General features: G+C 32.7%; 1 protein-coding gene across 1 annotated transcript; it reads left to right on the top strand.

Annotated features, from left to right (window-relative positions):
* Window positions 1-26,787, top strand: LOC111630866 (LIM/homeobox protein Lhx1-like). The gene is made up of 6 exons (XM_023375027.1): window positions 1-557; window positions 15,100-15,305; window positions 21,070-21,482; window positions 23,755-23,944; window positions 25,380-25,514; window positions 26,294-26,787. Exons 1-6 carry the CDS (start codon window positions 382-384, stop codon window positions 26,476-26,478), a joined length of 1,305 nt encoding a protein of 434 aa, XP_023230795.1. The 5' UTR covers window positions 1-381; the 3' UTR covers window positions 26,479-26,787.

The following is a 26,787-nucleotide window of genomic DNA, read 5'->3' as shown; positions in this document are numbered from 1 at the left end:
ATAGCCGGCGAACGCGTTTGACTCTGAAGGCTCAGCCCAACCAGCCAACCAGTGGTAGTGAGGCGAGCGGTGGAGAGAGTAGAGTGAGACTGAGTTTGATAGGCACTCGCTAGTCCCGCCTTAACGCCACGAAGAGGAAAATAAATTTCCTGCTGCGAAGCTAGGTACCGGGGTGACGAGCCCGTCTGCGCAGATGGCACCGTGTAAGCTCCGTCGTAGGCCGCATCGACTGACCCCATGTGTACAATAGCGAGGTGCACGCTGCCTGTCAAACCAGCCAGTTTCCTACACGAACATTAGCATTTCGGCCGGAAAATTACCTTCGTTTTTTTCTATCGGACAGTCGTCGAGTGTGGGTGCTAATTCGATTGTTATGCCAATATGAAGATGGTGCAATGTGCCGGATGTGATCGTCCCATCCTAGACCGATTTTTACTCAATGTGTTAGACCGTTCTTGGCACGCTAAGTGTGTCCAGTGCTGTGACTGCAAATGTAATTTGACAGAGAAGTGCTTTTCGAGAGATGGGAAAATTTACTGCAGAAACGATTTCTTCAAGTAAGTTCAAAGCCATCCTTCTCTTACGTTTCTAGTAATTATTTACAAGAGTTGTATTTAACGGGTTATAAAGCTTCCGATGTCGTTTTCCCATCTTTTAAAGTACTGTTAAAATGCAATGGGAGCATTTTAATATCTAGATCGTTATCGGGTTAATGACATTTAAAAGCCAAAATTTATCCATCTTCCTATATTAACAGCGTAAATATTTTACGGATCTGACGAGTGGCAAAATTCTGACATTTTAAAATGGGTTGGAACACTTTATACCGGCCTAGGGTCGATATTTTGACAGTTAAGTAGATTTTAGTTTAGAAGCCTTTAAGTTAAGCTTTAAACGCGTACAGGTGACACATTTAAGTATCTTTACATCGGGTACACGTGGTCGGGAAAGCAAAGGATGCCACTCCCAGCAGGGATTAGAAACCGTGATTGACAATCGTGAGGGGGTCACTTAATCCCTATTATCAGCTGTTTTCACACGCTGGCTGACTTGTTTTAACTGGAATGACCAAGGTCAGTTCTAAACTTAACTGCTGAATATTCATTTCCAGTAAAATTTTCTACCTTATTTTCTTATCCAATTTGTTAAAAGCCGTTATATTAATTAGGTTCTCTGTTGTTAATTTGTGCAGTGGACAAATAAAATATATGCTAGAAAGGGCTTTATGTCACGTTCTACAACAAAATAAACGAGGCAATTAGCATTTTAACACTTTTATCATGTCAAAATGATTCTCAGCTAATGTCAACTCGGTCGGAGGACTCCTCTTTGACAAAACTAATTGACCCAACTTGTTTAATCTTTGAAATTTACTTACTAAAACTTATAACGAGTTTGCTGAACTTGTTTATTTATTTACAAGACAGAATTAGAACAAACCCAATTTTCAGTTACAAGTTTTACCTCTGTTTGCTTTTTAATTTTTAATTTTAATTAATAATTACAAAATACAACCATAATTATGAGTTTATTATTTGTTTTTTACTCAAGCCCACCATTAATTCTTCAAAGAAAATAAATGACATTATTAACTCTTTATAAGTATCCAAACAAATTGAATTTTAAATTTCTCTAATATTTTACGCGAAAATTAATATTACAGAATGATATTCAATGTAATTCCACTTAAAAAAGATTTTTCCCCAATCACTTAAATGTGACAAATGAGAAATTAATAGGTATAGATAGCAGAATCTTGTCTATAAAAACTTGCCAAGCTTAACTTGGTTATGGCATAATTATCTGAATTAAATGCAGATAATAAAAGTAGTTAGTAAATTATTGTTGTTATTATAAAGTCATTCACTTTAATTATCATAAGTAGGATTTCTAGATTTATGAAAGTTTAAAATAAATATATTAAAAAAAAATTTTTGTTTTGAAGAAGATGATTATTTGAAAGAGTTGCTTATCAGAAAGATAAGCAATTTGACATGTTAAAAAATGTTGTATAAAAGTGACCTCTTTCAGTTAATAAGTAGTTTGGCATCCTTAAATTCACTTAAAAAAAGAAGAAAAATAAAACTAAGTTTTACTTAAATGACATTAAGATTTTTAAATATTGATAGAAAGTGTAATTTAAAATAAAGAATTATATAAAGAGATGGATGAATTTTTAAGAATCACTCTTACTATAAATTAAAATTAATGAATTAGATTGTTTAATAATAAAATGAGAAATAAATAAAACTGCTTTTGCTATAATTTAGGACCCATAATATAGCATTAAATTTTGTATTTTATGGGAGAATTACATATTGTTGTTTTATACTACATTAAATTTAAATATAATTTGATTAGAGCTTAAAAACAAATATGTTATATAATGTGTAATCTTTAATTAAATATTATTAATAATTAAAAATGCATTTGAGTTTAAGTGCTGTTAATAATATGCTTTTGTAATATATAAATTTATGCATTAATTGTTAGAATAGGTTTTTGTGATGAATAATATATAGAATTTCATTTTCTATGTAAATTATGATGAATCATAAGAAGTTTTATATTTTTCAAGTTTAACCTTCTGTTTTTGAATATGTTAGATTGTTAAAATTAAACTATACTGTACTTAAATTCTAAAAATTTACTATTTCTAGAAATAAGTTACAGTGGTTGCCTATAACTCAACTATTTAAAAATCAGGAGTTTCAAATATAGCCTATAATTCCTTTCAAAGTACATACATAATTTTAACTATAAGATATTGACAAATACATATAGACTAAAGGTTAATTCCTCATCTTTTTATTTAAGGAAAAATTCTGTTAAATTAGATCATAAATAGAAATAATAAAGATATAGATGATGTTATTGTATACCCAATTGATAGGATTCATCCTTTCAAGATGATTAGAATCTGTTTATTGTTTACTAATATGATTTAGTTACTGTTTTGATAGTTGGAATTTACTTATAGGAGCTATATACAGTATATATATACACTTTTGCTTTGTTTTATAGTTATTTTCTTCTGTTATATGGAAAACAAGATTTAAAACATAGCAAATGTTTACTACTTATATTTTTTAATCAAAATATAAACAAGTTGATGTAATGTTATTTATCTATCTATATATTAAAACTTATTTAACTGTGGGGTTACTTTTGATTGGTTCATACATTAACAAAAAAATTCTATAAACAATTGTGAAAATTTGCTGTTATAATAATCCTTTTGTAAACTAATAACTTGCTAAAAACTGTTAATTTTTAAATTTAACTTCAATTAATAACAGTTAAATAAGATAAATTATTCAAGGTTTTTTTTAAACCATATTTCTTTTTTGAGGGAAAAAAATACAGTATTTAAAATAAAACTGCAAATAAAATACTCTAATGGATGAAGTTAATGCGAAGTAGACCTATAATTTTGAGAGTTATGAAATGCATACACAGTAATTTAAATATATTAAGTTCTTATGAAAGCATCTATTTTGAAAAGATTTTAGTCTTTGCAATGAGTTTCATGAGAGAATAGAAGCTAGGCCTAAACAGAGTAGACTACCAACTTCATCCATCACAATTCAACATTTTCAACGACACACAAAGTCCTTTTCAGGTTTCCTCCCCTTAAAGTTAGCTGGGGGCAGTGGGCACGCGGTCAAAATGAAAAAGACAAAGATAATTATTTGCAAGTGAATATTACTATGCAACTTTCTACACAGGTATTTACAGGCTGACCACAGGTAAGTTGCCCCCCATTGCTATTAATTATTGATAGATTTTTAAATGTTTTAATGTTTTGTTCCATTTAAATACCTCTCATTAAAACCATAAATGCAGTTTATTTAAAGATAATAATAATAATAAAAAGATTTTAAAGAATCTTTACAGTATTTTGCTTAAGTGAAATTAAGTTTGCACATCTGAATAGCAGCAGCAAATTGATGGCAGCAAGTAAATATTTTTTACTCAAGCCCACCATTAATTCTTCAAAGAAAATAAATGACATTATTAACTCTTTATAAGTATCCAAACAAATTGAATTTTAAATTTCTCTAATATTTTACGCGAAAATTAATATTACAGAATGATATTCAATGTAATTCCACTTAAAAAAGATTTTTCCCCAATCACTTAAATGTGACAAATGAGAAATTAATAGGTATAGATAGCAGAATCTTGTCTATAAAAACTTGCCAAGCTTAACTTGGTTATGGCATAATTATCTGAATTAAATGCAGATAATAAAAGTAGTTAGTAAATTATTGTTGTTATTATAAAGTCATTCACTTTAATTATCATAAGTAGGATTTCTAGATTTATGAAAGTTTAAAATAAATATATTAAAAAAAAATTTTTGTTTTGAAGAAGATGATTATTTGAAAGAGTTGCTTATCAGAAAGATAAGCAATTTGACATGTTAAAAAATGTTGTATAAAAGTGACCTCTTTCAGTTAATAAGTAGTTTGGCATCCTTAAATTCACTTAAAAAAAGAAGAAAAATAAAACTAAGTTTTACTTAAATGACATTAAGATTTTTAAATATTGATAGAAAGTGTAATTTAAAATAAAGAATTATATAAAGAGATGGATGAATTTTTAAGAATCACTCTTACTATAAATTAAAATTAATGAATTAGATTGTTTAATAATAAAATGAGAAATAAATAAAACTGCTTTTGCTATAATTTAGGACCCATAATATAGCATTAAATTTTGTATTTTATGGGAGAATTACATATTGTTGTTTTATACTACATTAAATTTAAATATAATTTGATTAGAGCTTAAAAACAAATATGTTATATTATTAATAATTAAAAATGCATTTGAGTTTAAGTGCTGTTAATAATATGCTTTTGTAATATATAAATTTATGCATTAATTGTTAGAATAGGTTTTTGTGATGAATAATATATAGAATTTCATTTTCTATGTAAATTATGATGAATCATAAGAAGTTTTATATTTTTCAAGTTTAACCTTCTGTTTTTGAATATGTTAGATTGTTAAAATTAAACTATACTGTACTTAAATTCTAAAAATTTACTATTTCTAGAAATAAGTTACAGTGGTTGCCTATAACTCAACTATTTAAAAATCAGGAGTTTCAAATATAGCCTATAATTCCTTTCAAAGTACATACATAATTTTAACTATAAGATATTGACAAATACATATAGACTAAAGGTTAATTCCTCATCTTTTTATTTAAGGAAAAATTCTGTTAAATTAGATCATAAATAGAAATAATAAAGATATAGATGATGTTATTGTATACCCAATTGATAGGATTCATCCTTTCAAGATGATTAGAATCTGTTTATTGTTTACTAATATGATTTAGTTACTGTTTTGATAGTTGGAATTTACTTATAGGAGCTATATACAGTATATATATACACTTTTGCTTTGTTTTATAGTTATTTTCTTCTGTTATATGGAAAACAAGATTTAAAACATAGCAAATGTTTACTACTTATATTTTTTAATCAAAATATAAACAAGTTGATGTAATGTTATTTATCTATCTATATATTAAAACTTATTTAACTGTGGGGTTACTTTTGATTGGTTCATACATTAACAAAAAAATTCTATAAACAATTGTGAAAATTTGCTGTTATAATAATCCTTTTGTAAACTAATAACTTGCTAAAAACTGTTAATTTTTAAATTTAACTTCAATTAATAACAGTTAAATAAGATAAATTATTCAAGGTTTTTTTTAAACCATATTTCTTTTTTGAGGGAAAAAAATACAGTATTTAAAATAAAACTGCAAATAAAATACTCNGTGTAAGTTAATAATTTGCATAGTTTAAGAGTGTTTAATCTTAATAATCGTAGATAAACTTTGATAAGGAAACTTTTCTTTATATTGAGTCCAGGAATAAGTTTGTTTATTCAAATATAATTAAGTGATTTCTGTTGTAAAGATTCGATTTTTGGACATTGTAAGAGAACGGATTAGATGCTTAATACGTCTTTATATTAATATAACGATTTTTTTTTTTGTTTTAAGACACCATAAAGTGTTGATATTAGATACTAGACTTTTCTACATCCACTTTATTCTTCTGTATAAGAATTTTTATATAGAAATAAGTTATATTTATATCTTGTACAGTATATCGTAAGGGTATCTCTGTAATAAATATAGTCCTAGGAATAAAAAGTATAGATAAAAATAAATTATGGTTATTTATCCTTTTGTAAAAATCAATAGAATTTATATCTCTTGGTAAATCTAACGATTATTTATCACAAGATTTTCTATCGATTTTTTTAAATTATTGGTTTCTTTTTTATTTTTATATATTTCAGTACATAAATATCAATTTTACTTAAATAATCATTTATAAGTGGCAGAAACGTGGCTACATGTTTTTGTAGTTCAATAGGATAAACTATAAACATACCACGAGTATAGGATCTTATATATCTTTTTTTTTAAACACGAAGTATAGTTTAAAATGTCAAATGACATTGGAAAGAAAGTGACGGTTGGAATATTTTTTTTTTTCTCGATAAAAAGAAAGAAAAAAAAAAATAATAATATTTCGTTGGTAAAAATATACGATTAAATTCTTCTCAACAGTTGCAGAATTTGTTAATTATGAATTGTATAAATGGCCTAAAATCGATAAAGCAAATATCGTTTTGGGAATTGGAAACAGAGTTTGTCATACTGTGAAGTTAAATACGATAAAATTGATGTATATTATGAATTCTTTCGATCTTCTCTTAACATTATATTCTTTTTTTTTTTTTGTTTTATAGTAAATATTTTCAAAAGGTTCCTTAGAGGAACAAGATTTTAAGAATTTCTCGGAGTCTTGAGATTTTAGAAATTACTAAACTGATACGAGTTTTCAAGAATTTTTGGTAGAAATTATCTAGAATCGGAAGATTTTAAGGAACTCTTCGTAACTTGAAAACTTTAGAAATTATTCAGACTAAGCGATTTTAAAAATCCTTCAAAGCCATAAGATTTATATGATTTTTGAAACATTTTCGTAGACTAAAAACTTTAAAATTATTCCTGAATATCTTTACGTAAACGTTATTTATCTCTAATTCGGAAATTCATCATCCTTGTATCATTTTTGTAGTTTTTAGATAATTTTTTTTTTTAAATTTATAGAATTAAAATTTAAAAATAAGGTTAAAAAATAACCAAAAGAAACAATTTAAAGATCATTTTTGAATTTCATTTACAGTAAATTTCTAAATTGATGATAGTTACAGTAGCTCTTAACTATATATCATTAATTTATGATTTCACTAGTTTAATATATATATAGTTTGATAGCTAAACATTAATAATCTGATAGGTAATGTGAGAAGATGACAATACTATGTATACAACGATTAATTTACTGTCCATACAAATATATATTTTATATCGGTTGTTAAAATTATAACGGTAGTAAAGTAGTTTAAGAGTGTTTAATCTTAATAATCGTAGATAAACTTTGATAAGGAAACTTTTCTTTATATTGAGTCCAGGAATAAGTTTGTTTATTCAAATATAATTAAGTGATTTCTGTTGTAAAGATTCGATTTTTGGACATTGTCTTCTTCTTCTTCTTACCCCCAACGCTCTTAATCAAATAGAAAACTTATGGGAGAAAAACTTCTCGAAAACTGTGAAGGACGTAAAAATCTGATTCTTATGATAAGGAACCAATATACCTAAGTAATTTCTTAAAAAGAAAGAAAAAAATGTAACATGAAAGAAATTGGTCCGCGAGATATTCGAATTGCCCATTTTCAATTTAAAACAAAATTTTCTTATGTTGGAGAAATGGAAAAAAACAAATATTTGCATATAAAGATGTAAAAATTTACTATGAATTTTACAAACTGTAAGTTGGTTTCTAGATTTTTTTTAGGGGAGTAAAAAAAAAAGGGAAGAGAAAAAAAAACACAGCTTTCGATACACCCGAGAAATTTTCTATGATGATATATCGAAAGAATTTTTGTTAAACGTTAAGCATGTTAGGAATTCGAAAACAAAATCTATCATATTTTAAGTATTTAAGAGTGAATCTGATCTGTTATTTTATTATCGAAGAGTTTAGAAATAATAGTTTTTAAATTATAAAATTATTTTGCTTAATTTTGGACGGTAGAATGCCTTATTATTATCGATTCTCTTTAATNAATATAACGATTTTTTTTTTTGTTTTAAGACACCATAAAGTGTTGATATTAGATACTAGACTTTTCTACATCCACTTTATTCTTCTGTATAAGAATTTTTATATAGAAATAAGTTATATTTATATCTTGTACAGTATATCGTAAGGGAATATGCATGAAGCGTATCCCTCTTTTGTGGTGTTATAATGCAGCAAAAAATGATAAGTTTTGTAGATTTATGGCTTTAAAACTTCACAAAATTGATCCGTAGATTATGCAGAATAGTTTATAGAATTTTAGAAGAGATAATTATGAGTTTTAAGCTCCAAACGAACTAAATTTTATCTCCAGGAGCATTGAAAATGCGCCATACTTCGTTAGAAGGTTTTTGACTTATCTTCTTTCATTATATAGGAGTTTTAGAATTCTACAAGTATTGAATCAGTTCATTTAGTTATAAAGTTAATGTTTTTACGAAATTCTTTGTAGGCCGCGATCCAAACCATTATAACTCTTATTAATATGTATTTTATATAAGTAGCGAAGAGCAGGCGACCAGTTTATTATAGGTTATTAAACAAGATCAGTCTGCTTCGATTAATTCATCTGTCTTCCGATTCATTTATCTAGAAAACATTAAGAATATCGTCTAGTAAACGAGAGAGAGAGAGAGAAGCCAAATTTATCAGATTTAATGGGTAATCTGCTCGAGTAGCACTTCGTTTGATTATTAATCCACATGAAAGCAGAGTTGGCAATGTTAAATAATAGCTATAATGGCTGCCTTTACAGCCTTTATTCTTTGGCTCGCTCTTTTCTTGTTCTTTTGACCTTTGTCACCAGTTAAACTTTCTCACAATAGTTTTAAATTGCTGTTTAATAGATAAATTTGTATTTTGGATATGATATTTAAATCATAAATTAGTAATTGTGATGACTAAAACGTGTTAGTAAGGATGCAATTGTCGATTTCGTAAGCAAAAACTGTAGCTTTATAGGTAAAATAGTCGATTATTTAGAAAGAAAAAAGTTCTTTCTCGCATGAGATGATATCTCTCTGTAATAATAGTGTTTAAAATTGTATAGAAATCAAACGTAAAGATACTTTGCCTACTTGGTCTATCTCTTTTTTAAGAAGAAATGTTTAAAGAACGACTACATTTTCCCATAAAAATGATTATCTTATCGTTTTAATAAATGCCCTCGGTCTCAGAATATATTTATGGATATTGAAAGAAAAATTCCAGTATTAAAAAAAAAAAAACAGGAGAAATTAATCTTCCAAAATGAATTTTAAATCGAATCGAGTCTATACAAAATTAAATGGACAAATACCTGTTTGTTAGAGAATCGCGAGTGGTTGTGATCTTCCAATGGATAATATTTGTACAGATAGACCTACATTATCATTGAAATCACTTAGCCATCGATCATGACTGCTGAGAAACCATGATCGATGTCTGATTTTGTTCTGATCAAAATGTCAAAGACCACAATTCAGATGACATGTCGCCCGAAGATAAGTGAACTAACATCCCGTTTAACCGGCTCCTATTAAAGCAAAACCGGATTATCCGAGATTTTTGTTATTAGAGAATAACCACATTCGATTCTCGTCTTTATTTTTATTATATGTAGTAATTTAGTTTTATTTTTATTTTTTTACTGATAAGAGATTTATATGCATTACTCTGTCGCTTCTCCTCGTATGTAGAATATACTTATTCAAAAGTATTGCGCTTAATTTCATAGAATATCGTGGCCTATTCGGAGATTATAGTTTAAAATTATAAGAAAAAACGGCTTCGGATATTGGATAAAATATAATTCAAAGTGTTACTTTTAGTTATTTTTTTTTTTTAAAGATATTTTCAATATATTTAGTTGATAAACTTAAAACAATAGCCCGAACAACAAGCTAGTTTATACTCTATATAAATATAACCGGTTTTAATTTGTAAATATAATTTTTAATCGTATTCTCTCTCCAGTATCACTGTTATGTTATTTCGATTTGTATAGGCCTTTGGTTACTTCGACATTTTCTTTTTTTACTTTAGCATCATTTTTAAAACTTGATTCAAAATGCCATCAGAAGAGTTAAATTATGAAGAAATCTAAATTGAAAAAAATTTACAGAAAGTTTCCATTAAATTGTAAAGAAGAAAAAGAAGAAGAAGAAGAAGAAGAAGAAAGTTAAACATGTTTATAACATTTAATATGAAGTTCGAATTTTCGTAAGTTCAAAAACACAGTTTATGAAATTTGCATATGCATGGGTAACTTAACAGAGAAGAATACTAATAAGTATGTAGTTATTATCATAGAAAACTATTTTTCAAACGGGATCAAATTATTATTTTCGTACGTAATTCTTTCCTAGAAAGAATGGCAATTTTCTACAAAAATAGAAACGTATGTAAAAATTAGCCTAAGCGGCATCTATATCTTTTAAAGTAATTTCCGAGAATGAATCTAATTTAATTACCGAATTTAAAATGTAAAATAATAATAATAAAAACAAAAAAAAATTATAAAATATTTTATACGTTTGTATGCCTCAGTCTCCACTACGTAGATTCGAATGAGAAAATTAATATCAAACTGTTTTAAGCGGGTCAATATCTTCAGGCAATTTACAATGAAGAGGACGGATGAGTTAAGAAGTCACGTGGATAAAACTTCCTGAAAGATCTTAAGTAGAACATGGCTTAAGGGAAGTCGAAATGCTTTTACAAACTTCTGTAAAGTATTTAACATAACAACATCATACAATTGATTCGGAAATAGTAGATTCGAGTTGTAAATTAGATTACATTTTAAAGGATAAATGTATTCTACTCAAATCTTATTAATGATCATCAGAATTTTCGCCTAATAAGTTTTGTTTTTTTTTATTATTTCTTTTTGTTATTCTTATTAAACATGTCCGAATCTATCGTCGGGCGCGTTATTTAAAATTTAACTGCGGGACATTTTCAAATTAACTTGTCAAAAACATCCAAAAACAATTGTAAAAGACGTTTCAATGTTCAGTAAATTATTGGAAGCGAAAACAGGAAATTATTTCTGTTAATAAGCTGATCTTCGCTTTATTTTTAAGTTACTTGTTAAATCAGTAATTACTTGTTATAATCTTTATTATTTTGTTTGAAGATGCGAATGAATTTCTTGACGAATTCGTATGTTTGTTTTTTAAAAAAAAACTCTTTTTTTTTTAAAGTCTTGTTTCCGAATATGTAAAATATCTCGACGATTTGAATAAATATATGAAAAATATCGTATATGATTCCTCGAACTGTGCCGTGTTTAATAGCACCCATGCCGGCTAATGGACGAAGAGTAAATGACATAGATTCGAAGATTTTATTTATCTTAGTATGCATCGTACGTAATACGAGTACTTTGATCTGAAAATAATGATAAATGAAATAGTCTATCTACCGTATGGCCTTAATTATTGAAATGTAACATTCCTTGATATTGAATTAGTGTATTTGTTACGCGAGTCATCATCGCATAAAGGTTATAGACTGCCTTCGATTTCTATTCTAGTTAGACCTAATCTAAGTAAAATAGGTTCAGTGAATGTGATAAAATCCGTATTGTCCATGAAAAATTATGGTGGATGGATCGTGTTCGAATCCTAATCTGCGATGGCAAAAGATGGTTGTAGAATTACGTGTAATCGTATTAATATTAAAGCACAATTAACTCAAATGAGGACTAAAAAGATCTTTTGCATCTCTAAATGAGTTCCTCCAAAATTTAACTTAAAGTCTATCTTCACAATTAAGAGAGAGAGAGAGAGAGAGAGAGAGAGAGAGAGACATATTATCTTTAAAGTAAGCTAAATGACAGACTCTCGTGAAAGAATTCTTCTAATTATTCTATAAAATATTTAATAATATATTCTCCAAATTATAATATTTGTAATCTTTTGTAAGTGATCTTTACTAATTATAATTAAAATTAATATTTCGAACAACTTATAAAATTACTTTTAGATTATATTAATTTAATACTAATTGTTTAAACTGATAGAATCATCGAATTTACTATCAAAATGAAATAATAATATTCGTTGCGATAATAAAACGATGATTTAATTTTAATTTTATCTAAATTTATATGCGAATTTAACTTATTTTTATAGAAAAATGTGAATAAATTTTCATGTTTAATTTATTATTTATTTATTTTCTTTAATTTTCCCATTGTTCCGAGAAGACTTCTTCCTATCAATATTAATTTGTAGCTTTAGGAAAATAAAGAAATAAGATCGTAATATAAGTTCAAAACTTAGAAGAAGAAGAAAAAAAACTGTATATTTAATATTTATTTTAATATAAACTTAATCCGAAGGTGTAGGCCATATTTGTATGAACGTATATTTCTATAAGATTTACTTAAACGTATTGATTTTAGTATTGAAACTAGATTTGGGTGATTAAAACTTGGGTTTACTTCTCTATTTTTCGTATAAAACAATACTTTATACGATCATTAACTGTTATATTTATTTAATATTACTTAATAATTATTATTTACAACAATAAATGCTTAATTTACGTCTTTATAACAAGTAAAAGTCGGTTTAAAATCAGATTCGTCATCGTTTTCATCGATACGAAAGAATCCTTCGGAAAGAAAAAAATGACAAAAACTAATTAATAAGCATCAAAAAGTAAAAAAGAAAAGGAATTTAATGTTATAAAATATATGGAATATTTCATAATTTTATAACTCATTAAGAAAAATATTAATTAAATGTCATATGATTCAATATTAAAATTACAAGCTAGTTTATACTCTATATAAATATAACCGGTTTTAATTTGTAAATATAATTTTTAATCGTATTCTCTCTCCAGTATCACTGTTATGTTATTTCGNGGTGCAACCGTCTTTTAAGTTCGTGAAGATTTCCCTTAAAATTGTTTCGGAATTCTTATATTTTTAATTATTTATGAGATCAAATTTTAATTTTAGAATTAAGTAACTTTATTTTTGTGTCACGTACTAAATAAATTCTTCCCAAAAAATTAAATGTTTTTAATGTATATGATCTACTAATTGAACGTCAAGTTATATTGCTATAAAAATCTTTTAAATTAATCTTGCCATTAATATATATATATATATACAGTATATAATTGATTTTAATATATTTTTAAGTTACAAAATAATATAACGAAAACGTAGCCAGTCTAATAATACAGCAAGATTTTTTAAATCCGTTTGGAAAATTTTTTCTTTCATAAGATCTAAAGAGCCTAATTCGGGCAGAGATTTAAGTTCAAATAGCAAAAAATCTCAAGCAAAGTCTATCTGACAGTTAACTTTATAAGTTTTAATTTATTAGGAAAACGTTTGTGTGTATTTTCTGTTTTATTTTTAATGTATATTTTAATGCTAGATATAGACTTTTCGTGTAGTTTGCTTTGAATTTTACCTCTTATAACGGGTATTTTTTTAAAAATTTATAGAGTGAGATTGTCTATGTATAAGTTAACTTACTTTTTATTTAATCACTTTCTTATTTTCTTCTACATTTTTATATCAGAAACGAAATTATGTTCATGTAAAATCTATAAAAACCGTAATGTAAGAATGAAAAACATAAATTTTAACGCATAGAAAGAGAAATTAAGAAGACTACTTTATGTATTAATTGATTATAGGAATCTTATTTATTTTTCTCATAAAGTAATGATCAGTAATAAACTCATAATGGCTAATTATTATCTATCGAACACGAATATTGTTAATTTTCTACTCTATAAATCAGTTTATTGCTTATAAAACTGGCTAAAGGAAATGTTACTTGTAGGAAACAGTTTAACTAATTATAACAATCTATTAATTATACTTTAAAAATAATGAATTAAAATAAAGCCATAGGCCAAATCTAACTGTAAAGATAGAGGTTTGTATCTCATTAAAATCGAGTTTAACAATTTCTTAATTATTCTCCTGCATAGCCTAACTACATATTATTCTAAAGATGGGATTTTTCTATAGAATTATTGCGAAGTTTTTTTTTTCTTTTGCGTATCGAAAATTTAGGTCCTAAGAGGACGAAATTTAAATTTTGCCTTAGGAAGATGTGTATAAAAATTTAAAATAATTCAGCAGTCGATTAGTTTATAACTATGATATAAAACACTTATTATTTGTAGTTTTAATCCTTTTCTTTTTAGAGGAAAATTATGCGAAAAATTAAAGCATCGTCCGTAATCGATATTTAATAGTTAAGTTACGTATCTAGTTTACTATTGATTGATAGCATCCCGCAGTTCTTAGAGAAAACATAGTACAACATATTTGGTTGAGTAGTAAGATTTTCTTAACGGTTGAAGAGCTAGAAAAGCATCTAAAGAGGCATTTCGGAATTAAATAAGGAGTGTATATACCTAGGTATATGAAAGAAATATTCTGTTTAGACGACAGTTTCACATGCGAGAAGATAGAGTCGGTTATCTGTCAAGACGTAGGTGGGGAGGAGAGAGAGAGAGAGATGCTTTAATAACCGTTCCGTTGATGGAAGTAACTGATCCCCAGATGAGTGTCGTCCAATGAAATGATTACCTGATCTTTAACCTTAAAGCAGTCGCGCGGAGAAGGTGACAAGACGCTTCGAAGCGTCGTCCTTTGACACTCGTCAACTTAACAGTCTAATCCCTTAATGTCGGCATCCGCCACGTCGTCGACCCCTTAATCCTCTGCAGCCACGCGCTCCCTACTTATATCCGAGATATGCAAAACAAAGGAAGGTGGAGCCATCCTTAGGGCGGCTCCGCACTAGGTAATTAGAAAGCTTTTTGCCGGAAGCAAACCGGTCTTTGATTCGTTTTAGCTAATTTAAATAGTGTAAGTTAATAATTTGCATCAAACGGTGATTGGAGGGGTTTTGATCGTATTTTTCTCTCTGTATATCTTCAGGCGTTACGGTACGAAATGTGCTGGATGCTGTCAGGGTATATCTCCGACGGACTTGGTGAGGAGAGCGAGAAATAAAGTTTTCCACCTCAAATGCTTCACCTGTATGGTGTGTCGGAAACAGTTATCTACGGGGGAAGAACTCTACGTCCTGGACGAGAACAGGTTCATCTGTAAAGAAGACTATCTCAACAGTCGTTATAACCAAGGTAAGATGGCATCGAAATCTAAAAATGGTAATCGAGCGTGTTATAAATATGTAAAACCTTTCCTATCGTAAGTTTTGTAAATGTAATTAGCTTTGCATTAAAATTTCCTCCACTGTTTGTTTCTGCCGGTAGCTGCGAGCAATTAAATTTCAATTAGCAAGAAAAATAGCGATTTTTGTAAAGAAAACAACCGGTCGGAATTAACGATCCGTACTAGACATCTACCAATACCTTTCCAGTTTCTTAATCTAGGGTTTCTTTTTTCTCACGAGACTTGTTCAGTCGTAACACGATCTTGTCGTCTCCCCTCTTCACTTCCGAACCGGGATTGAAAAGTTTTAATATCTTTCGGGATTAAGGATTAGGCAGTGTTGCACGGATCAATGCACTTGGACACGAAGTTAGGATGAAACTTTTGTGAAATCCGAAACCTCACTTCGCTTCGTGCAGTTGACGATTGTTTCCAAACAAATTATCATGCAGTTTTTTTTCCTTATACATACAATTTTTTTTTCTTTCTACAAGGGCAGACACTGATAAATATTCTTTTTCCTTTTTTTTTCCTCTTGTAAGTTGACCACAACTCCACCTTCCGTGTCATGGTTTAGTGAAAGGCCCAACTACCGCACCACGCCCTATCGATCACTGAAAATACCCTTATTGCAAGACAAAATGAGCTTTCGATTTCTTAAACTTGTCTAATTTTATAAGAGATTGGGTTTGTTTTTCACCTAATAAAAGATAAATCTCGAAGATTCGAAAGCCTTTCTTATACTAAACATGTGATTGCAACCGTCTAGTAAAACTTAAATTGGTGGAACAGGTGACGATAATCGCATACGGCCGAAATCGTGACAATTTTAGGAATTGTAGTGAAGGAAAGAGAGAGAGAGAAAAAAAAAGGAAGTTTCACGTTTTCGTGAGGACGTTCAAAATCTATTCATTTAGTTTAACGACCTTTTAATTACAAGAGGCAAAGACAAATCGGTTCGAGCAACTTTCCATATTAAAGCGCTCTTCCTTCACACCTATCATTACGGACTCTTCCTAATTGCGCTAATGGGACGAGCTTTTTTTCTTTATCAGATTTAATTCCTATTCATTTAGATTATCCTATTTACTTAATGATGAATAAAGTTATTTATAAACGAATCGAAGGCAAAAAAAAAAAAAAATTCCTATTCGAAAAAGCTAGGAAGTTTTCTTTTGTTCCCCCATTGAAAACGTGCGTAAATGAAATCGGTGCATTTTTACGTAGCAATCTATTTAAATTCGAAACAGACAGAGGAAAAACAGGATCCAATGATAGAGAATTTACTTCTTACTTGGTTGACCACAATAGGATGAAAGGAATTAGTGGTCAAGGCTGATCGAAAGAAATTTCTACAGGATAAACTCCTCAGAGATATGAGAAAGATCAATCTGATTTCTGCTATTTCGGTTGCAAAACGAGTAGAAGAAAATGATTATTAGAAGATACAGAAAAGAAATTTACAATTATATATATATTTTTTTATTATTTTTCAAATTTTCTTATACAATAATTAACTCCATCTATTTCTGTTTTTATATTCCAAGTAAGGCGCAGTCATCATTTACATATTTACATTTCAATGTGGAGCGTAAACGATTGTTTATATTCAAGAAAAATAGTTAATTTTTGTTTAAGATTTAAAAAAGATTTCTTCAATTTAAATATACATTTTATTTTAAATATAGTTAAATTTCATGAAAATTTATTTAAAAAAATATTTAAGGCTAATTTCGTGTAGTTCGAGTTAAATCTTTTAAGAAAATTGTAAAAAAAACATAACTGAATTTTTATCTTTGAAAACTTTTATCTAAAATATTAAATTTTCACCATATTTTTTATATAATTTTACTTAATAACGGAACTAAACGACTATAGATGGATAGGCCCTTAACATTATACTATGTAATTATGAGCGATAGTAGTATGAATCCATAATAGAAGTTACACTTCTTGCACAGACATTAATTTTAAATTTAAACAAAAATCCAGATAATGTATACATTTAAACTTTTTATCGATAACTTTGACGAGATATTTTTGCTTTTTTTTTCTCTATTATTATTTAAAATAAAGTCAAAAATCGTAATCTCTATCATAACGCATCATAGACAACTTGATTATCTTCTTACCTTGGAGAAATTATAGAGAAACCAAATGCCATCACTTTTTATACATCCAAAGTAATATACAAAATATGTTTTTCACATTTTTACAACATATTTATGTTCTCGTTACTCTGTTTTTTCTTTATCTTTTATGTAAATAATGATCTAAAAGTCATTTAAAGCGAATTGAAGTTAAAATCCAAACGAAGGGAATTCCCAATTTGATCGAAATGTAATAAACAAACTAAAAAAAAAAAGAAAATACATTATTAAAGTTTGAATAATTAAAGTTTGTGATCGAAGATGGAGGAAGAAAAAAAAAAGGCAATTTTGGAAGCGAACTGGGAATAGCACGTCCCGATTGATATCCTTATCGAAGCAAAATGGTGTAGCCATTCATAAAAGTACCTCTTCAGAAATTGGTACTTTCTACGAACAACTACAAATTTCTTTCTTTTAAGAAAAGAAAAAGTCATTAATTCTACATTATATTCATCATTTACCTTGTTAAGAGAAGAAACGGATAACTCAAGAGAGAGATGCTTATATAAAGTTATCCGATGCGTGCCCAGTCGAGGATTTTCTTTCTTATAGATTAATAAACAAAAATTATCAATGGGGCAAACCTCTTAGACTTACAAAATATATCAAATAAAATTAGTTTTTAATTATATAAATACAGTTTATTAAAAATAAAAACTTACTTTCTATTTCTATTCTAAAAGTTAATTCTAGATAATTTGAGAAGCTGAAGATCGTGTATTGAATTGCTGACTAAAAATTCTTACTTTAATATTACTTTTAAGGCAGATTTTTCACGTTTATGACACAATTTGACTTGATATACAAGGATATAAGATATCATAGCTTTAAATTCTTCGCATCAAGAAAGTTGATTTTAAAATATCAAGATGCCTATGAATATATTTTTATCTTTAAATATTATTAATTTAAGACGAAGATTCGTACAAATTTGTAGTTTTTTATATAAAAAAAATATGGATAATATTAAGGCTTGTATCAATAGAAATTACTTTTGAAAGGAATTCTTAATGATTGAAAATGGCATCATCTTCATCGAGGTATTAAATTATAAAATTATTTTGCTTAATTTTGGACGGTAGAATGCCTTATTATTATCGATTCTCTTTAATTAGAATGGAAAATGAATATGAAAGCATGTTGGAAGGGTTTTAAACGAAAATCAAAGAGCGCATTGGGAATTGGTCATGTACCGTACGTATTGACCTGGAAAATGGATAACGTGAAGTCAAACCGAGAAAAAAAGTATGGAAAATCTTTGCCGATGACCGTAGTAGTGGTTCCATAATTTAGATTTACATAATGCGCAAAAATATAACAGAAAATGGCATTTGGCATTCAGCATCGGAACAGCCAGATCTTTCGTCTGATTTTCGAAGCGAAGATCTTTGATGAGATGACGTCATCAGAGATTGAAAAGAATGAAAAGAAAAATTGATCCTCCGCAAATAGGAATCAGATACATTAGCTGGGCCTATCTGACAGACACTCGGATCGCATTCCCATAAAAGCAGTTCTTCTGGTAAAGACAAACGGGAAAACCCGAGGCTAGTTATCGTTTCCTAGTGGGATGGGAGGATGGCACCTGGCCGCATCCGATTCCAAATTTTTCATCTTTTGTATTGGAGTCTAACCGAGCGTTTCGACGTTTCTCCCCGCGCGATATCTAATCCCGATCTTACTTGGAATCTGTCGGGAAGTCTGGACCAATCCCGGTAGCCAACTCGTGTGTTTAGTCTGTCGAGAAATCCGTCCTGATCCCCAGTCTTGGAAGGTAAGCTTTGTCTGTCAGGAAATCTAGTCTAATCCTATCTGCAGACTGCCAGGAAATCCGACCGTCGGGAGCCAGAAGCGGCTTAATCGACACAATCCCCCATCGAACGTTGGTTCACCCCTCGTTACTGCCCTTGTAATGTCATGAAAAACCGATCTGTGTGAAAAGAGCTCCTCATGAATTACGTTTATCGACAAGCCTAACGGGAAAATCGATGTCGTCTGCAAACAGCGCAGAGGGAGGTTGCAGGTGGCCCACCCCACCCCAGGTAACCGATAACACATTTAAGGCTATAAACTCGGAGGACGATGGCAGTTTTACAAGCAAACTTCATCGCAGGACAAAAGGACGCGTCTGGATGAACGTTCCGCCGTTATTTGTTAACCCTCCACTTTCTCCTCCTCTGCAAAATCCGCCCTTTTGGCAACAAGGGATTGAGTTCGCCAACTTTGCCCGTTACGACTTTGGAAAGAAGCATTAGTTTGGTTCGCCTGCCGTAAATACTCCGTAAGAGATGTGAAATTTCTCGATATATCCGTCTACCAGATTTGGGAGACTTCCGCGCGATTTTCTGTAGATCGCAGCACAAAACATAAAATCCCAAATATCTTTAAATATAACCATAAAAATCAACAGGAATTGTGTACGACTTAGAGAACAACGGAAAATGATTCTATTCTTGCTCTGTTAATACTTTTATAACATGTACAGTACAATAGTTTTTACTTTAGGGGTTACCTACATTGCATTGGAACTAAAGTAACAATTATCATTATGAATAAAATGAAATGAATCTCTTTTAAGATATTGTTTACCTTTAGGAAGTGTTTAGCTAGTGTTTAGCAAGGAAACGGAAAGAATTTCCTACCGATGTGTAGAAATATAAGTTATCTTTAGATTATATTTCTTGGAATTCTTCTAAGAATAAAATTTTGCCGTTATTTGGTGTTAAATTATATTAAAATTGGAGCTGGTGGATAGGCTACGAAACTCTCTTACGAAGATAAATTGATCGTAGCAAATTAATTTGGTCAATGAACCGGATAGGCCTATAATTAACTCTAGATACAATTGAAATTTATGAATTTTCCATGTTAAGTCTTTGGATTTTATCGAGTTTTTCTTTCTTTCTTTTTTGTTTTTTGACTTTTAAGAGATTCGCTAGTTTGAATTACGCTAAGATGCCAGCACCAAAGAAACTTTTTATTTTCTTTACATCCGAGGTAAGTTAATTAAGAGGAATCGAAGTGTTTGGGATTTTTGATATTGTTTCATCCGGTTTTGCGAGGGCGAATCATCAGACTGGTAGGTCCAGTAAATAATTGTAGGGGACGTGTTGACAGTATCGCTTTTAGATAAGACAGCGGGACATTCGTGCTTTGCCAGATAACGCTATGAATAAAACATGGCGCGGGACAATAGCGTGTCTCCGTCTGTCGTACATGGCTATCACTTCCTCTATTGACGTCCTCCGACTAATCCCGGCCTTCCCGTCTTATCGTGTAGGTAGGGAGGGATACCCTGGCGCGGGTCACGTGATGCAATGAATCACATCGGGCCCACGTGGACCTCCAGATCGACACGATAACAGATGTTTGTCATCCACCCCATCGCGCCTACTCTTCGCCATCCGTATTAATTGTCTCGTTTTGGAGACAACCTCGGTCTTCCGAATTAAGTGGAACGAAATTACTTAACACCACCGGAATTTAATATCCTAAGCCACGTTAGAGTAATTTAATCGGTTGTAAATTTGATATTTTAGTTCGTTTGTCATCGTGTACCAATTAATTTCTGTGTAAATTTTAGTTTTGACAGCTAACTCTCCGTTAGATACAAAGGAACTGGACGATCAGGTGGACAGTCAATTAGAATTGGACTGTCACGATACAGAAAGAGAATCGAGCGTAGAACGAGATTCTGACCTGAGCGGAGCCCTCTCTTCCATGGTGGCCGCCTCGCCTATCAACAGCAGCACCACTTCCAACGGAAGCACCGGATCCGGCGGCGGAACCCCCACCACCAACAGCAGCAAATCCGACAAGTCGATTCAACAGAATGACGAAAACCAGCCTGGAACCAAGAGGAGGGGTCCAAGGACCACCATCAAAGCCAAACAGTTGGAGACGCTAAAGGCTGCTTTCGCGGCCACTCCTAAACCCACTCGTCACATTCGCGAACAATTGGCTCAGGAAACAGGCCTTAACATGAGAGTCATTCAGGTAAAATGATTTTTTTTTCTTTCTTTATTTATTTATTTATTATTATTATTTTTTTTTACTGGCCAACGCGTGTTTCTACAGTTTAAATTCGACTCGTTTATTCCAAATTTTGCCAGATCGGAAAAAAAACTGCCATATAAATTGGCGCGTACTCTATATAATTGCGGTTTAGAATTATGTTTTAAGAAAGGGAAAACGAAGGGGAAAAAAAAGCAAAAACCTGCATTCACGGCACATCTCGGGGAGGTCCGACTAGGGACATCGCGTCTGGACATTTCTATTGAGCGTCCCAAATTGATTTCTCAACTACCGTTTTCACTTATCAAAATATTTATTAAGTGTGTTCGGTGGCCCGAAGATTAAAAAGCAGACGGTGTACGATTACACTCCAACCGGCAATTACGATTTAGGTGTAAATTATAGGTCGAGTCGGGAAAATGACACGGCGGTGCCGCGGACGCACCACACCTTGCCAACCACCCAGCAACCTGCCGGGCAGCTCTTCTTTTTGCATTTCTCACTTTCCTTTCATTGATCATCCGACTGGCTTCTACTTCCTCTTGTAAAATATATGTATCCGAACGAAAATTTTAAGGCTAGACACAAAAGTCAAGTGTTTGTCGTTAATTGTAAAGAAGTCAACTTCTAGACCGGCCACGTTTAGGGTTTAAAATCGTATGCGTAAGTGTAAACGTCACAAAAATGATCCTCCCGCTTGCTCTAGTTAGTTTTTTTTTGTATATGTTCGTCCTTTCCGATCTCACTGACGGGGGAATGACGGAGGTTGAGTCATGCGGGTTTGTCGACGTCTAGAACTGGAAATAAAAAAGTCCGAAATTATTTAAGCTGGAAATATTCCACCGTCATTTTTGAAAACTGCCCCTTAAATACATTTCTGCAATAGTAATCAAAGCGAAACCGAAATCGTCATCCGTAATCTTCAAACTGGAAGAGTTTAAGTACGTGGTAAAATCTGTGTTTATGACTCGGCAAACTGATGGCAACTAACTTGTTTGGTGAATAAAAAGAGAATTTCGAGTGGACGATCGAAAGAGAAATTTGCTAATTTTCCTATCGGACGTCCACTTGCGCCCTCGGGCTCGGCATTTTTCTTTTGGAAGTGGGGCTACTCAGCCGCTTGTCTAGTGAATGCGAACAATGGGACGCGTTGGGTGTCGTGTCGCTCGATTGTTCTCGTGCCACAAACATCCGACGCTCCCCTTGTCACGGGCAGTCTGATTAATACGTCCACTTGTCGCCGTCGTCCCTCGGGGCGGACCGACTCGCTCTTTTGGCTACCTTCGTCCGTCCCCAATTGTTTTTTCCGTCCCCCTCCATCTGCAACTATCGAGTGGAGTGGGTTAATTAAGGGAGCAGCGGGATAATCGGTGTCTCCACTCTATTGACTTCTGTTGACGTTTTGCCTTTACTCTTTGTGATAAAAACGAGCCGGGAGAATGACGGTCTTGCCGTTACGCAACACGCTTCAATTAAAAATCGATGGAAGAAGATGTTGGAGAGTTGCAAAACTCTTTAAATCGAATAGGAAAGGTAAAAGATGGCGGTTTGTCGGTAATTACTTATTGTAAGAAAGCCGGAGTCCAGATATAATTCAGGTAACCTCAATTGACAAGTATGGATGGACCGTCGACCCGGCGTCTCTTTCGGTCACCATCTATCTTCCAGAGGAAACATTCGCATGATCGTCACGTGATCGGAGCGGCGAAAGTTTCGAGACGACGTCATTCGGTTCGCGAGTCGCGCTGACCCCGGCCGTCATCAATCACGCTTCCCTGGGAAAGGGGAGCTCGTTCACGTGACCGGACGGCGCACGTTCAAACTGGTCTTCTCACCTATGTTAACAATGGCGGTGCGCGTTATATACGCACCGTCGGCCGGGCGGTGTTAGAATGGCCACAAATTAATGAAAGTCTAGCGTCCGTCGAAGGGGTGGATGCGCTTGTGGCTTTCAACCTGTAATTTTTCCGCGGAACCCCCGTTGTTTTGGCGTGGCAAAGGTACCACCTCGTCTCACCGAATTGCTACCGTACGACCGTTATCTACTTCCCTCCATCTCGTTAAAACTAGAATTCATAAAGAAGTGGATTACGTTTTACAACATGGCGCCATAAACCGAGTGCCGGGTCCCGGTTTCCACTTTATAGAGGTTGCGTAAAACGAGTCGTAGGCGCTTAGTTATCTTAATTAGAAAAGTGTGTTAATGGCCGGCGATAAAGTATTAATGCCTTCTAATTGGAAGCGTTTCTTGCAGGTGTGGTTTCAGAACCGCCGTTCCAAGGAGAGGCGGATGAAACAACTCAGCTCTCTGGGAGCCAGAAGGCATTTCTTCCGTAGTCCGAGAAGAGCCATGAGGCCATTACGGCCCGGAATGTCCCCAGACGGACTGGACGACAGCCCGGAAATGGTGGCATCCACCAACTCCGGTTTCGCTTACTTTTCAGGTAGGAAAACGTCTTCACCTAACCGATTCCATAATTTAATAAGGAGAGAAGTCATGCGGCGTTCGGGAGTTGCACCATCTGGAGACTCCGCCGTGTTCGCGGCTAATAATTGGACAGCTTTGTGTTTTACTGGTATCTATCTATCTACACCCCGAGCTGTCAGATAGTCGGTGATGGATGAGTTTAGATTTGCTCGGATAGAGGACAAAAACGGTTAATGTCGGCGACTGGCAGCAAATTGCTTCTCTCTCTCTCTCCGCCATTCCTTTACATCTGAATATAGTGAATGTAGTGCTGGAATAAAAAAAAATAAAATAAAAGTAAATAAATTTCAATTCGACTGGGCAAAATGGGGGAAGGAATCGGGTTAGAGAACAGACTCAGCGGGACTTCTTAAGCACGGAAGAGGCACCCGCTGCGACTATTAATAAGGTTGTGTCCTACCGAGCCGCTTACCTCCATCACCCACGCCGTACTCTTGATGGCTTTATTGTGGTCTTGCAGTGCTTAACCAACATTGATATGCTATATCTTCCCCTCGGGTCCGAGTTGTAGAATATGAAGTATCCCCCGCCGGTTTTCGGCGTGACTACGATAGCATCTGACCATTTATACGGCTTATAACTCTTTTGCAGCAGCAATATCTTCTCCGGTTCGCCGAACACATACACAGATTATCGAAGGTGCAACTCCCGACATCCTCGCAATAGATTCAGACTCCCCCTTGTTTGGTCACAAGTTAATTTTTGTCGTGCGGGATGGGGAAGTAGAAAAAAAAGAGATCTTTTTATATAGGGTTAGCTGTTGACAGAATCGAGCCGAGCAAAAAAATAAAAAAAAAAAGAAGTAGCGCGTGTGTACAGAAACCAGGTGTACAATGAATGTATAGGAGTTATACGAAGACTCTATCGATTGGAAAGTTGGTAGCAACGCGTTCCCAACGGACTCTTGTGATCAGAGGAACTGTCAGGTGATTGGCTAGGCGGAACCAAGACCAACCGTAATGCCTCGTTTAATTTCGCGCTTCAGCGACCAGATAAGCCTCCCCTCCTCCGCTCCTCTCCATCTGCGGCGATGGGGGGGAGCGAGCAACACGTGCTGGCGACGCGTTCTACTGGAGGGGAAAACGAAAAAGACTTTTGTCTCAATTTGTGAGAAACTGCAACTTCGAGTTTGGATTTGGGTGCGGAAGATTGGCCAAACCGCGTTAGAAATCGACAATTTAAAGCCAATCCGGAGGAGTCGGATCATAACACGTTTAAAAAGATCTATCGAACAGGTGGATGGGTCATAATTTACTTTTATAAAATGGGTTACTATCGGTCGAATACGTTGTTTTTTTTCTATTTTATTTTTTTCTTTAACCGTGCGATTCGCGCCAAGTTTTGCTACGGATTCCACTAATTCCCGATACTCTTCTACCGCATCCGAACAGGATTTTACGACTTCTTTCCGGGACAACATCCTTCTGACGGCCTACCCTTTCCTCCCAACATCAATGCTGGATCAGCGCCAAATTCCCATTCCTCCGCTCCCACCATCGACCAGCAGCTGTCGACCGTCGGCACAGGTAAGAACTTTGTCCTCTTCTAACGCCAGTCTATCGTCTCCAAAAAGCGCGAGAAAACTCGATCTGGCAGAAAATAAAAAGTGTTTCTTCCTGGTTTTTGCGAGAGACGAAGGGGGAAAAAAATAAAATAAAATAAAATCCGAAAGGACAGGTGCACCTGCAAAAGCAGTTAAATCCGTAGAAGCAGTTAAAGTCCAAGTATTACTAGAAAAAAAGTTGGTGGCAAAGTTTTGGGCAATATCGGTTCTCGTAATGGTTTGTCGTAGTGTTCGCCCCTTCTCCTTAATTGTCCCATCCATCTGCTGCCTTTCCCAGACTCTTCCTGTGACAGTTAAACTGTCTCGTGGAATGTGTTCATTATGTAAATAGCCCAGTTTAATAGACTCGGACGTCAAGCAAAATTTATCGGTATTAATGGACGATAACGAACAATGCCGGATTTTTTCCCTTCTCCTATTGCTTTTTGTGCCGAGTCGGCTTCTCTCGTCCACCCACACCCAGGTTAATGTTTCCGGGTGCACGTCCCCTAGCCTCTGCCAAACAAAACGGAAATACATCACGCTAATAGACCCTCACTTAGTCCTTTTTCGGATTTATTGCCCGTGGGATTAGCCGTGTTTTGTCTTTAATTATGCATTTTCCGTCGTTTCTTTTTTTTTATCTGCTAGATTCTCTACGGTAAGAGGATAAAATCGCTTTGCCAGGCTGTAACTTAATTAAGCGCGTTTGAAGGTTCGAGGACCAACGATGGCAATGAATATAGGAAAGTGTATTTGCAGGTCTATCCAGCGAAACATCGTATTTGGGAGGTGGACACGAAATGATGACGCAGAGAGCGAGCCCCGAAGGTGTTCTTGGTCTTTCGGGTACGGAGCAGTACACAAATCAGCGGTCGTCTAGCGAGAATAGCTATCCGACACTTTCTCACGCTCCTCCTCCCATCAGCGAGACGTCCGTTTGGTGACAAAATCCCGACACCTCTAACTGTGATACGAAGGTTGCCAGGAGCCGTTCATCGTCCGCATCGGGTCAATTCTGTACAGACGGCCGAACAGACGTTCTTCATCGCATCTAAGTTATTCGTCATCAGAAAAAAAAGTACATATCAAAAATTTGAATGTAGTATTAAAGATCATGTATAGTAGGAATTTTTATGTATACTTCTGGGAATAAAGGGACCGAGCTTTCTCTCTTGAGCTACATCCACCAACGATAGAAAAATGTGCACGTTCTTTCATTCCGCAGCTTGTAAAATAAATTTTTCGTTTTTTTT

Source organism: Centruroides sculpturatus, unplaced genomic scaffold (genome assembly GCF_000671375.1).
Source record: "Centruroides sculpturatus isolate CEXI.00-Female unplaced genomic scaffold, Cexi_2.0 scaffold6, whole genome shotgun sequence".
Taxonomy (NCBI): Eukaryota; Metazoa; Arthropoda; class Arachnida; order Scorpiones; family Buthidae; genus Centruroides; species Centruroides sculpturatus.
The sequence above is the reverse complement of the archived record's forward strand: the minus strand, read 5'-3'. Positions and strand labels throughout refer to the sequence as shown.